General features: G+C 40.8%; 1 protein-coding gene across 2 annotated transcripts; it reads left to right on the top strand.

The window, feature by feature from the left end:
* Window positions 1-1659: 1659 nt before the first annotated feature.
* Window positions 1660-9007, top strand: LOC311361363 (interferon-inducible GTPase 5-like; the record flags this gene model as incomplete). Of its 2 annotated transcripts, XM_084481525.1 has the most annotated exons (4): window positions 1660-1700; window positions 1786-1839; window positions 7581-8137; window positions 8379-9007. In XM_084481525.1, coding segments are annotated over exons 1-4 (1242 nt in total). In that variant the 5' UTR covers window positions 1660-1698. The 2 variants fall into 2 exon arrangements, with proteins under 2 accessions (XP_084337651.1, XP_084337650.1); XM_084481524.1 differs by having other exon boundaries at window positions 1679-1839.
* Between the last annotated feature and the right edge of the window lie 5986 nt (window positions 9008-14993).

Raw genomic sequence — 14993 nt, 5'->3', positions numbered from 1 at the left:
CCTGGTCGGGAGCAGGTTAACTGTCAGGGTGTCTAACTTGAGCGGTGTTTCAGAGAAATCCATCTGTCAGCAACAATTGTAGGTAAGCTACCATCAGAAGGTTCCGCCAAACCTAGTCCTCACAATTTTGTCATAAATGTAGGCCTACATATATGAAGTACAAACAGCGTATATTTTCACTAAGGGTCTAAAATTAAATGACGCAAATGAAATAATTCAATGAATTGCTATTTATTATTACTGTGGCTATTTTTTCAACACATTTTTACACAAATCTATGTATTATCTCATCATCAGTAATCAGCGGCTGGCTGAATGGTCTATCACCTTCCCTGTGATACGGGCGACCCGAGTTCGCGTCTAGACTAATGCGTAGCATTCTTGGCGTTGGCTTCATTTTGTAATTCCCTTTATTAATTTTATTCTATGCAATTCTATGCAGTTTCAGACATATGAACAATCTTTGACATCATAATATTCCAATTAGGCTAATCGTTTGCATGTTTGTGCTGTGTATAGCCTACGTGTGTGTAAGCTTCTGTTGCGGTTCCGACCTGCGGCATGTCAAAATAGCAACACCAACTGTGCTATCCGCTATGGAATTTAGTCAAGGTATTTTCCGGTCAGTGGCGCAATTGCTTTTCAAATCACTAAAATAGCACAAGTCACACAAGTAGGCCTATCATTTGCGCCACGACACGCCTCTCCAGGCACAAGTGTAATGGCCCGAGTTTGCTGCGGCGGGTGCAAACAAGCAACGATACATGCGTCGGTGTAGAAAGTCAATTGCGCTGGGTGCAAGATAGGGCCCATAGACTTGAAATTTGGCATGGGTAGGCCTATACTATGGAATATACTCTTTGTAGCCAACCGAGCCTACGTGGTTGTGACGTAATGTTACAGCTGTTATTATAAACATTGGAGATATGCATATATTTCTCTTTAAAATGTATATCTCTGCCATCTTTGGCCTTATTGCTATGAATGCATCACCATATAGTCCCAGTCACCTGGTACATGTGTGCCAAGTTCGCAGCTTTTACCAGTTCTTTTACCAGTACCAGTTCTTTTACCAGTTAAAGTAATAAAAAAAGCAATTTTTATTACTTTTGGAGCCAACAAGTCAGGAAAATAATAATACTAACGAATACAATAGGGTTCCTACATTTTTCGTAGGACCCCTAACACACACACACACACACACACACACACACACACACACACACACACACACACACACACACACACACACACACACACACACACTCAGAACAGCTATTCTATATTTTATCTCAAATGTATTCAAACTTGATCTCATTAGCTATTTGTTGAACTCTTCACTTTATTTGTTTCCAACCATTTTAAATGTTTTAAATGGTGTGCATGTTTACATTGTCTACTCCATTTAGACTCTGTTCGAAACCCATTCACTTCATTTTGCCATTTCACTAAATTACTTTTACTAAAACATATTTTCAACCTCACATTGCACTACAGCACACACCTTTTTCTGCAGGAAATCAGTTGTGTTTTCCTCCTCGGTTTCTTGGAAACCACGTGTGTTGCCTATTATCTCAGAGGCCCCTCCCTCCTCTGCCTGCTCTTAAAGGGGCTTTCCTGTCACATTCACATTCAGTCTTTCAGCAGACGCTTGTACCCAATCAACTTCCAAAGCATCAACATCAGCAAAGCAACAAAATGTAAGGACTGCCGTTGAAGTGCATATATGATTGAAGATATCTATAGGAATGATACCCTAACCCTAACCCTGATATTGATTCTAAGGGGGTCCAAGGAGAGCAGCTGCCCCCCAAATGCATCGACTTCAACTGCAGAAATGTGAGTAGTGGTTGAAATAAGTCTAACATCGTCTGACTCTCTTGCGAAGGAGCATTGGGGCTTCTCCATTCCTGTACTGGGGCTTATCACAGATATTTACGAATTGTGGTTTGAGTCTAATTTAATATTCTAATATTGCAGGTTGTATTAGTTAGCTTGGTAGCAAGGTATGGAGGACATTATCAATGTTTAGTCCAATGGATAGATATGTAAAACCAATTAAATACTGAATAACAATGGCTAGATGCAATTTCTTTATTTTCCTCTTCATTTGTAGATATATTTATTTATATACAAATTGATATCCGCTTGTATTCACTTATACATTTTTGCAACGTATACCATTTCTTGTTTAATTTATTTCCATGTTTATTAATTTCCCTGTTGATTTATTTCAACATTTATTAATTTCCCCATACTAAATATCGTAGAGCAGCAACAGGAAGGACCCTAACCCTAATCCACAGGCGAAAATTGTCTATTTTGGTGTGAACTGTGCGTTCACACCAAAATAGACAATTTTCGCCTGTTCGCGCGAAGCTGCGTATGTTGTCGCGCGAATCAGCGAAATCTGTCGCTGTGCTTAATGTGTGCTTAATGTGTGCACTGAAACGTGTCGCGGGGCGAATTTTTCGCGGAGCGTTTTGCCTGCCAACGGTCATTCATGCCAATTCATTCTCATCAACCATGGCCGAGATGTGTGTCTGTACCTGTTGTGGAAGAGGGAGAGACGTCGGAATGCCCGTCGTTTATGGGTTAATAATATAATCCGGAGGCGCACACCGCTTTGTGCCGTGATATTATATATATCGTATATATTATATGATATAGATATTTATATATTATATGTTAAGGTGACCAGATTTCTGAGACAAAATCCGGGGACATTTTGGGTTCAGCGGTGTAAAAACCTCCAAACATGTAGTGTTTTTGTCATAGAAAAACTAAAATGGGGACACTGCCCTTACCATTCACAAAGCAGTTTCTCTCACTCTAAATCCAAAATTGCAAAGGAATTGATTAATAATTATGTTTTTTTAAAGTAGTCAATTCTAGCTGAGATCAAGAACATCCTTAAAATCACTTCACTTCACCCAAACCAAGGCCTCCTCCTTACACCATATGATTTTCACAAGATTTGGGGAAGACATGGAAAATGGAAAATGCCACACTTCAAGTTGAATGACAACTTCAGGTTATATGGTTTTAGAAAATATATGGTTTTAAGGGGGTTGAATCAGTTTTCCCTAAATGTGGGTGGGAAGTAGCAAGCAGCTAACCTGCCATATATTGTTGTATATTGTACAATATTAATATCTTATTGTGAATGGTCCCTAACTTGAAATATGTGAATTATTAAAAAATATATACATAACAAATGAAGGCCAACATACCTTAAACCTTATTTACCTAACCCAATGTATTATACATGGGCAGCACAGTAATGAGGTTGGGACATGTGTCGTGCCATACACTGATTTATCTTTAGACACTGTCAATTCCATGTACAAGTGGGTGTGACCCACCAAAGAGTTTAGTGAAAAACAAATGGTTGCACAATTCAGAAACAGGAAGTTTTAATACAATGGCAATTAATACAATTTTAATACATGGCATTGCCATGACAACAATGAATGATCATTGCACGGTGCGCGTCATACGCAGGTAACCGACATTCAAATCAAATGCCAGCGTCAGAGTATTAAATGACACACAACAACATGAAGCCGAAGTACAGTCAGAGTGGTGCCAAAAAACTAAAAACAGCTAAAAACAGCAAAATTAGGAGTGCAGTCAACATACCCAAATGTATACATTGCATTGCGACTGTATTTGACGCTTCCTGTCAGCAATTGTGAGGGAGAACGGTCCTTTTCTCAGATGGCGAGAATTAAAAACGAATTAAGGACCGAGTTAACACAGAGGCGCTTAAACAGCCTGTCACTCATGGCGATTGAGTCAGAACTCGTCCGTGAGTTGAAATTTGATGACCTAATCCACGACCTTGCTTCCAAGAAAGTCAGAAGAAAGCTTGTAGGCTAAGGATTTAACTGTTTCGTCCGTTTTATTTTATGCGCCTGCAAGCAGTAGGCTAGTGCACTCTGACTGCACTCCAGAACTAATTATTGTTTTAGGCGTAGGCCTCTCTCTCTGCCTCCATAGCCTAGTCTGTTCAGACTGTTAAAGCACAGCACTAAGTTAAATGTGTAACTTTTAGTCCATTTTATTGTTTTATCGGTTTGATTGTTTTTATTTTGTGCTTCTGTAAGCAGCGCTACAGTGTACTGTCTGCACTTACGCACACCGACCTTAGGCTTAATGCCTCTCCTTCTAGTCTGTAGACTGGGACATTACAGCCTAACTGTGTGTTCACACCGCACTTCGCCCCGCGACACGTTTCAATGTTAAGTGAACGTAGAGACGCGTATAGGGCGACACTTTTTGTCGCCGGGACCCGCAACAAGATTTGATTGACGGGGCGACAGTTTTCCCCAAGACGGGCGGGCGCGTTCACGTGGATTTTGTCGCGCAAATGAGCGACAGATGTCGCAGAAGTTGAAATATTTCAACTTTTCCGCGGCATTCGCGTTGAAACAGCCAATCAGCGTTCACTGCCTGTGGGTAACGTGGGTGAAGTAACGTAAAACAGCCAATCAGCGTTCACTCCCTGGGTGACGTCAAGTAACAGCCAATCAGTTCACTCCCTGGGTGAAGTAACGTAAAACAGCCAATCACCGTTCAACCGTTCAGTGAACCGCAGCTTGGAGGAGAAAGTCATTGTTGCCGTTTGTGACTCCCGGAGCGCTATATCTATATATAATATATAAATATCTATATAATATAATATATACGATATATATAATATCATGGCACAAAGCGGTGTGCGCCTCCGGATTATATTATTAACCCATAAACGACGGGCATTCCGACGTCTCTCCCTCTTCCACAACAGGTACAGACACACATCTCGGCCATGGTTGATGAGAATGAATTGGCATGAATGACCGTTGGCAGGCAAAACGCTCCGCGACAAAATTCGCCCCGCGACACGTTAAGTGCACACAAATAAGCACACATTAAGCACAGCGACAGATTTCGCTGTGTCGCGCTACAACATTTGCTGTGTCGCGCTACACGGCGACATTTGTGTCTTTTGGTGTGAACGCACAGTTATAATAAAAACAGATGCTGGGATTAATTTCTGTGTGGGCCTGAGTTATAATATATGACATAATGTACTACATTTTCATTGTGTGAAATTGTGCACCAGCCTGCACAGCGACCGCAAAGAGAGACGCGCTGGCTGCATGCGCACGTCACGTGCACGCGCGTTTGCGTCGCGGTCAGGGGGAGGGGGGGCCTTTTTTGATATCGTGAACAGGGGCCAATATTTGTTTAATCCGTCCCTGGACCCACCAAATAGTTTTTAGTGAAAAACAAATGGTTGCACAATTCAGAAACAGGAAGTTTTAATACAATGGTCTTTACAAAAACCAACACACACACACACACACACACACACACACACACACACACACACACACACACACACACACACACACACACACACACACACACACACACACTACAGTTGGGACACAACATGCAAAACAGCTGTGTCTGCCAGACAAACAGATCTGTGATCATACACACATCGTAGATAATACACATATCAATTCAACATTAAATAACATATACAGCATGATAAACAGTAACACTTACAAGAACACCTTTGGTTCGCCAATCGTATTCAGTCAATGATATTCCTGCTGTGTTTACACCATAGCTGGCTGAATAGATGCACGAATGCCATGAAAGTACCGCGTAGGTAGGCTACCTGTAGCCTCTCGCGAAGGGAAGAAGATAGTTCTACCGCGCAGCTATGTGTATTCTAGAGGGGCATTCTACTCTGATCGGGGCTTGTTCTGGCTGGCTTTAGCCTGTGGCTGTGCGAGCAGTACGGTGCGCAACTACATGTCTTTTTGTCAACATTTTAGTTTTTTCATTTTTTCCGTTATTCCAATTTCGGATCTATATATATATATATATATATATATATAATTATTATTATTATTATTTTTTTTTTTTTTTTTTTTTTAACTCCACATTAAATGCACGGATGTTTTTGCCAGCGGTTTGGCTAATGCCAAAATCCCTTGGATGGTGGGGACCAAGGCGTTTTACCTCTAATTTTTCCTCCAGACTAAGGGTCTCAAATCTGTGCTCCAACAGATGATCTACCTCAGGGTTTCTCAACGGGGGCGTTCATAGAACCTAGGGGGCGCTGTGAAACTTTGCTTGTGTAGCGGTCATTATTTTTTACTTTTTAAACTTTCATGGTTTTCAAATATTTTCGGTGCAAAAATAGGATAACTGAAATAAAAATCCTTTTAACCCCCTTTCTAACCCCTCTATCGTCTCATCTACTTTTTACTTTATGCTCAGTGCCGTCATGATCGCCATAGTAACGCCGATAAACAAATCAACCTCATCGCAGCAGCGTGGTGCTTCAGAAACTGTTTCGCCCTCCCCTGACTTCCACTGGTTGGTTTGCGGGACATGCAAAGCAAGCGGTGGATGGGGCATTACGCTAAGCAACATTAATCTCATCCATATTACATAGTAAGGCAACATAAGACGTGAATGAAGCTAACTCCGCTTAGCATGCTAATTGTAAACAATAGAACGTGCGCATTACGTGTAGACCACTGCAACGTCGCTTATTACGTCTGCGAACCGATAAACACTTTCATAAGGTACGCACACCAACCGGCACATACGCATTTAACACTGATGTTACAGGCGCTGAACTTGTATAGTAACAAACTACTTTAATTACTATTTGAACTTAAACGTGCTACTCTCCAACTCAGAACGAAGTGGATAAAGGCTGCACATGCGCAGCGTTGCTAGGCAACGTCACGTAAACAAAGGGAGTCTTTCGTACACATATTGAACCCAAGTTCGCGGGTTAACAGTTCAATAACCAATAAAAATGTACACAAGCACTGTTACGTATTAAACGTCAATAGCTCAATAATAAAACCTTTTAATAAAATTCTGAATACGTGAGGTGAGGACTAGGTCACTCGAGTCATGACTCATCACGCGCGCCACACACATTACGCTGTAGTGGAACGAACCATATATGTCCATGGCGGTGCCGGTGGGGCTAGCCCCACCAGGAAGTAAAAGAATCTCCGTCCACTTCAACAGAGAAACACTCTGAGCATGCGCATTTCAAATTTTCAAGCCCAATACACATTACATTGGGCTGGTGGGGCTAGAGCCCCTCTTGCCCCACCGGATGAACTCAGCCGGAAGAAGCAAGCTAGGGTCGACTAAAAATGAACTAAAAGCGCCGAACTTATTATTTTACAGTACTTTCTGGGGAGATTTTTTTTATTATATATATATATATATATATATATTATTTTTTTATATAATATATTTATTTTCGCCACTGTGTACATGGCAAACTAAGCAGCATATAGACTACACAGCTCATATCTCAGATATATGCCCAATAGTAAAACGGAGTAGAACATGACTTTGTTCGGTTTCATTGTAGTTGAATGTTTCCCATTGTGTGGCTGCAGCTGTGTGTTGGCCAATTACACTGCACGCCTGTCCTGTGTGATAATATCAAGGTTAAATTAAAAGGTTAAGGTCTAAGTTCAACTTACCTAGCAGGCAAGAAAGTGAATAAACCCTTCATTTTGTATTTCTTATTCATAAAGGATGGCCGAAGGATCAAACAAAATGATTGAAGATAAGATCAAAAAGGCCCTGGAAAACAACGATGCAGGCTTAGCTGCATCAATAACCAAAAAGTATTTGGAAGATACAAATAAAATTCCACTGAACATTGCTGTCACAGGAGAATGTGGATCTGGAAAGTCCACATTTGTAAATGCCTTCAGGGGGATAGACGGCACAGATGAGAGAGCGGCCCGTGCTGGTGTTGTGGAAACGACCATGAAGCCTGATCCTTACCCACATCCAATACACCCAAATGTTACATTATGGGATCTCCCGGGAATCGGAACCACCAAATTCCCAGCTGATAAGTACCTGAAGCACGTTGAGTTTGAAAAGTTTGATTTCTTTGTCCTTGTATCAGCTGATCGCTTCAGAGAGAATGATGCCAAGCTGGCTCAGGAGATCAAGAAAATGGGCAAGAAGTTATATTTTGTCCGCTCTAAGATTGACCACAATCTACGTGATGAGCAAAGGAGCCAGAGGGAGTACAATGAAGAAAAGACACTTCAGGAAATCAGGGAAAACTGCATTCAAGGTTGTCTTTTCTGAGTTATTATGGTGACTGTGAATGTGAATTATTTCTCACATTTTTCAAAGGAGCACTTCTCAATGTTTCATTAAATATATATATTTATGTTCCTTGAATTAGATCAAATATATGTATATGACTATGCTATGCTGAGTCTCAGTAAAGTCTGATACAGTACAGTTTAAACATGTATTCCCACACGCCTTTCTAACCACATTAAGTTCAACCTGTATTCCATTTCCAACAGGACTTGAAGAACAAGGTGTGGTGTCTCCTCAGGTCTTCCTGGTGTCTAGTTTCGATCTCCATTTGTACGACTTCCCCGATCTCCAGGAGACCATGGAGAGAGAGCTTCCTTTACACAAGAGAAATGTTCTGATCTTAGCCCTTCCCAACATCTGCAAAAGCACCATTTACAAGAAGAAAAAGGTTTTCCGTTCACAAATAAAGTACTTGGCTTTACTGTCTGCAGGTATAGCAGCTGCACCTGTCCCAGGGCTTTCCATTGCAGCTGATTTAGCCATCCTGGTCGGTGTTCTTACAAAATATTTGTTTACGTTTGGTCTCGATAAAAAGTCGGTGGAGAAACTTTCCAGGGCTACAAAAATACCTGTAGATGATTTAAGGGCAGTGTTGAAATGTCTTTGTTCTGGAAAGAATGTCACACAAGAGCTTCTTCTTTTAATACTGCGATCTGCTTCAATTGATGTAATTTGTATGGCAGCAGAGGAAGGTTCCAGATTCATTCCTTTTCTAGGAATCCCAATAGCGGCTGCACTTTCTTTCACTTCCATTTACACGTTTTTGAGTTCTATGCTTGACAGTGTATCTATTGACGCAGAAAATATTCTGACGAAGGCATTGGACATTAAGTAATGTCAGGTCATGCTCTAGCATTTAGCGATGAGGAACAATGAACACTTCAACTAAAACAAACCTTTTAAAATGCAATAATGGACAACTCAATTCAATAGTCATTAGTAGAAAGTGTTTATGTTCATGCTTCGAGTTTAGTTTAATTACTGGTGAACCATGACATTGGGAAAATGATTAGTTATAATGGTTTTAATGGGCATGATATGTCCAGGCCTGTATTATCCACAGCAGGGCTAACAGGGCCAGTGCCCAGGGGCCCACGGCCACAAGAAGGCCCTGAACCCAAAGGCCAATTGTAATATAATCATTTTATATTGATGAACAGATATTTGTACAGTCACTGGAGGAGAGAATGGATACATTGTTATATTCTAATAGATAACAGCTAAACAACAATTAAAGCGGATTACAATGAGGCACAAGAGTAACAAATCTTATTTCTCTGTCTTTCTATTTCATCTCATTATCCAATTACTATGATACATTGAACTTACTTTTGTTTGATCTGATGCCAAGTTCAACTGTATTTCCCTTAGTCACTTAATGGAAAGATTATTGTTTATATTGTTATTCTTACATTTGTATTAAGTTGTATTCAACCATGACAAAACTAAAAATGTAAATAAAATAAAAAGGTTTTGTGATTATTAGCCTACAATAGATTGTAAACTCAATCGCTACCTCGAAATGTTGAATGCAGTTTCTGGCGTTTCCTCTAAGCACTTTGTCATGCATTTCCACTATTTCCACACAACTATCCCAGCAACAAACATAGTTCCTGGGATAGTAGTAAAAACTGTAAAAACATAGTAAAAACTGGTCTCAGGACGCAATCCATATTTGCAACAGCAATTTGATTGAATATTGAATCAATACAGCTTGGTTAAGGGGATAATATACATATTTCAGTTTTACAGTGAAATAAACGCACCACCAAAGATTTAGTCAAGTCAAGGTAGAAGTTATATGGAAGTCATATTGTGGCGACTACGGGACGCCAGTCAAAATCATCCGCGCCGTGAAGCGGTTTTCTATTATCTATCATATGAATTTTCCGACACCACTGTGTGGGGGAATTGGCATATTGGCGCCCCCTCCGGCTGCAGGCGCCCCTGCTTGCTGAGAAGGTTCCGTGCACAGAAGCTGTGTGAGAAGGGGAAAAGGGGAGGGGGGCGGGGCCTGCCCGGTCCCTAGTGCGCATGTCGGCTCTGCGGAGACCGGCTGATGATGTGGCATCATGGATAAAGAAAAATGAAATATATCACTGTATTAAGTCATATTTTATTTATTTATTAGACCAAAAAAGAATAACGCATTTGACATTGTAGTGGAGATAAATCGTTTTTAAATTATCTTGATTTTTATTATTAAGATGTATTAGACCGTTAAGTTTTGGTATATCATAAAAGACAATTCGACCCGTTTAATTCATCACGTTTAATTATCATTATGAATATTTATAAAATATTATCATGTACAACAGTAAGTTTCATGCTTTCCACGATTGCAGACACTGATCAATGGCATGGGCAGACGGGATGAGCGCACAGGCTGGTCTAGGCTGCAGCCTAGGGGCCACGGTGCGCAAGGGGCCCTGGATTGGCCATTTTAAAATAAACGTGATCACTATTGGCCCATAACCAGAACGATTAAAAAGTAAGCAGCTGATAGGGTGGATCATTGTGGAACTCGCTTTTTTACATTTCCCTAACATTAATCCCTAACCCTTTTTTGCCTATTCTTAAAGGAATAGCAGCCTAGACTCAAACCAACGGCCAACTACCTTTAAATAGATACAACTTTATTAATCCCCTGTAGGATACATTTGTTTGTTGCCCGGCAGCAGTGGAAAAACACAGGATAAAAAATGCACAACCTAATAAAACAGACAGTATAAACAATATCAATTATAAAAGTGTAAATTATAAAGCGGCTAAGTTCCAGAAATGCAGCACACACACACACACACACACACACACACACACACACACACACACGCACACACACACACACACACACACACACACACACACACACACACACACACACACACACGTGAGATCTTAAGCCACAAAGGCACTTTTAATCATACAAAAAAGGACCTCTTACTTAAAAGAAAAAAAACCTGGGAGGAATCCATAGTCTCGTCCTTCCGGGTGGCGTCACCTCACCCACGACGGCTGGTCTCTCCTCACACGCGCACCGGGAGAGCCCTGAATGAGTGGAGAAGCAGGCTATTTCATATGAAGGTAATATTGTAGCAAAAGTCTTGAGCATGCGTACACTAAAGTCACAAATGTGTAACAGTAAAGTTGAAGTCGTAAATATTTATGTTGCATGTGTACACTAAAGTCACAAATGTGTAACAGTAAATTTGTTATTAAAGTCATAAATATTTTTTCTACCATTGTAAACACAAAATAGGGGCTACGAGTTCACAAGCCCTTTGTTACAGGTGCACAAATCCTATCCTGTGCATCACAACTTCAAAGAGTCACGCACTTGACTTTTGCTACAATCATTGCAGCGCAGTTGGTGCAAAACACATTCGCACATCCGTGTTTCATAATCTGAGAACGTGCACAACATTTGTGCATTCGTAACCCAAATGTGAACTTATGCATCAGAAGTTGCACATCTGTGAAATATTTCCTCACTAATAAAATTATATAGATCGCTATGTTCATTGAGCATTTTAGTGAGCGAGCACAAGTCCATCGATACAACTGCTCCAATCTGCTGCTACGAGTCTCAGCTGTTGTTTTTCCTGCGGATACTTTTGCAACTGCTTGCAATTTGGCAATTGCTTTCTATCATTTTGCATTAAATTTCAAAAGTGCATTTCCTTAGGCAATATATGCCAGCACATCATGTATTCACGCCTACCATGTATTCATGCTTTAGCTAAAGGATCTATATAACCATTATATTGTCTGTCTGATGGAAACCTTTGTGTTGTGTAAAACCTACTGTGCAGCTGGCCCCCTTTTGCAACGTGCTCACTTCTTGAGAAAGGGGCCCCCTACCTCAGGGTCAGGCATGCAAGGCAGGATGTGGTTTGACCTCTGTGACAACAAAGGTCAACTGTCTGCATGTATCGCTTGGAACCAGCTAGAACTAGAATGTTCGAGAAGGAGAATAAGAAAAGTTATAAATAGACCACGCAACATCGCGGCAAGGGATTCAAACTCAGACTCTTACTCTTTCTTGTCACACGTAGGACGTAGATAGACTCTAGGGACAGCCAGTCAGTTGGAGCACAACTTTTCTCTTTACTTTTGTTTTGTTACTTTGTATTACTTAAAAAAAAAAAATTCTTATGAGAAGCATATAACAAATTGGATTTATTGGAATAAAACTACCTGACTACGTGTTGTAGTAGGCAATTACAACCCCGGTTTCGGACTCGGTGCTTTCGAGGGTGACCCAGGAGGGGTCTCCCCCCCACCGCGAGGACCCGCTCTCCCGGTCGTCTACAGGTGAGGAGCGCCAAAGGGTTGGTGTTGTTGTGTTGCTGTGTTGATGCGGCGAGTGGTCCAATAGAGAATATATCCTAGAGGGGCCGACTGAGAGGAGCGCGCCCGTGGACAGGGGTCTCGACACGACAGAGCTAGACTAGACTAGCTGTGTTGTCTGTCCAGTCCAATTTATTGTTTATGCGCACTCCGAGGAACTTGTAGCGTCCACCGTCTCTATTTCAACCCCCTGGATGGTAATGGGGGTTGGGGGCTTCCTGCTCCGGAAGTCCACCACCAGCTCCTTGGTCTTGCCGATGTTGAGCTGGAGGTGGTTCTCTTCGGACCATCTGACGTCCTCCCTGTACTCGTCCTCCCTGTCCTCACTGATGCAGCCAACGATGGAGGAGGAGTCATCCGAGAACTTCTCTAGGTGGCACGTTCCAGAGTTGAAGGTGAAGTCGGAGTTGTAGATGGTGAAGAGAAAAAGGTGAAAGTACTGTTCCTTGGGGTGCGCCTGTGTTGCTCTTCACCACATCTAACAGGCCGCTCTGCAGCGGCACGTACTGTGGCCTGCAGGACAAGTGGTCTCCAATCCAGGCCACCATGTCGTGGTCTACCTGCATCGCTGAGAGCTTCTTCTCCGACCACTCCGGCGCTAGTCTCGTTGCGCTGGTTATTAGGGGTCCTACGAGAAACGTAGGAACCCTATTGTTATCGTTAGTATTATTAGGGGTCCTACGAGAAAAGTAGGAACTTTGACTGACTTTTTTGCTCCAAAAGTTATACAAATTGGCAGGCCTGTATAAGTCACAAAATGAGGGAATCAAAAGATGGGCCAGAATAACACATAGGTGACGCTATAACAAGGTCTGGAAGTTCAGACCTTCAACAGGCTGCCATTACCACTAGGAAGGTGCAATATGCTTGTTATACATGCACTATTTGTCAATAGTACATGTATAAATCACAACCCATATGGTCAGACCATTTGGACTTAATGCAAAGGCTACAACTCGACCAAACACCCACACATAAACTGCTTTTGTGCCAAAAGTGGTAAAAGCTGCAAACTTGTCACACATGTACCAGGTGACTCTGGGACTATATGGTGTGAAATTCATAGCAATAAGGCTAAACGGCAGAGATATACATTTTCAAGTGAAATACATGCATATGTTAACACCTCTACAACATGTTCAACAACAACAGCTCTAACATTGTGTCAAAAACACGTAGGCCCAGCTTTCCACAGTATACCCATGCCAAATTACAAGTCTATATCTGAAAAGAAAAATTGGATGCATTTGTTTAAAGTTGCCTTTCTGAATCGTGACCTCTCTCCAACACAGGCTGGGCCTTAAAGCGGTACACACGTAATTCCGCAAACGTCCGTTTGACAGTGGGTTTTGACACATGCTTTAGAAACATGGTTAACTTCTGGAAAACCCATTTTTAAGGCATACCAATGCCATATTACCATACCGACCAAGCATACCATACCTCCATGTACGGAAGACTTCTATTTATCAAAATATACTCTGTTCTGCCCTTTGCAAACTACTAATCATGTAGTGTAGTGGTACTGCGTCAGACTCGTGACCACGGTGTTACTGGTTCAAGTCCATCCTCAACCAACTATCCTGTGAGACATAGCATGACATCAAACCATGTTTTTCATCATGTATTCATTAGGCCACCACCAGTCATACAGTAGGACCGTGTCATTTTCATGTATTTTCTTTGTCTGTTCTGGGGCGGCTTTACTATTATTGTAAAATGACAAATATACTGTATATATAGTATAGATATAAAAGAAAGATATAGTGAGGCCACCAACATGAAACAATGATTTATTGTTAACTGATTGGAAAGGTTTCAATAGGTCAAATAAGACCACTTATGTTTCAATTAATCAATTCAATTAATTCAGAATACAGAATACATTTTCAGTAGATTATTAATTCATTATAATTTCAAACAGTTTTTGGCTAGGAAAATAACACAACTTAGAAAATATCAAGCAGAAACTTTATAAGTATTGAACTAAAAACAGGCTGAATAGGATGCCTGTTATTCTTAATGAAAGCTACAACATTGTTATCATTTAAGAAGTACAGTTAAACTTCAACTTCCAAATCCAAACAAATATCTAAACTGTTTTTGTAATCAAATTAGAGTAATGGGTCATGGTGTCATTAACCATTTAATATTAGTTATATCTCACATAGTAAATAGATTTCCACCAGATATTGGAAGACGATAAAAAATCTAATGGCAATTTGAAAACAATCTTTGCCAATTCATTCCCAAAGTGATTCAGTGACATTCTTCAGTTATCTTGCCTTCTTTGTCGTCGTCTTTATTCTATAATATATAAAGCACACAACATACTTGCTGTTATTACATGTAAACAGAAAGGCATGCAGACATGGAAGCTGCATCAAACATAATTATTTGTGTGTACAAATATAGTATATCTTAATATTTCCTTGGTGGGTCTTTAAATAAACATACCTGCATGACAGCAT

Source organism: Micromesistius poutassou (genome assembly GCF_964030765.1).
Source record: "Micromesistius poutassou genome assembly, chromosome: 16".
NCBI classification, from domain to species: domain Eukaryota; kingdom Metazoa; phylum Chordata; class Actinopteri; order Gadiformes; family Gadidae; genus Micromesistius; species Micromesistius poutassou.
The sequence above is the reverse complement of the archived record's forward strand: the minus strand, read 5'-3'. Positions and strand labels throughout refer to the sequence as shown.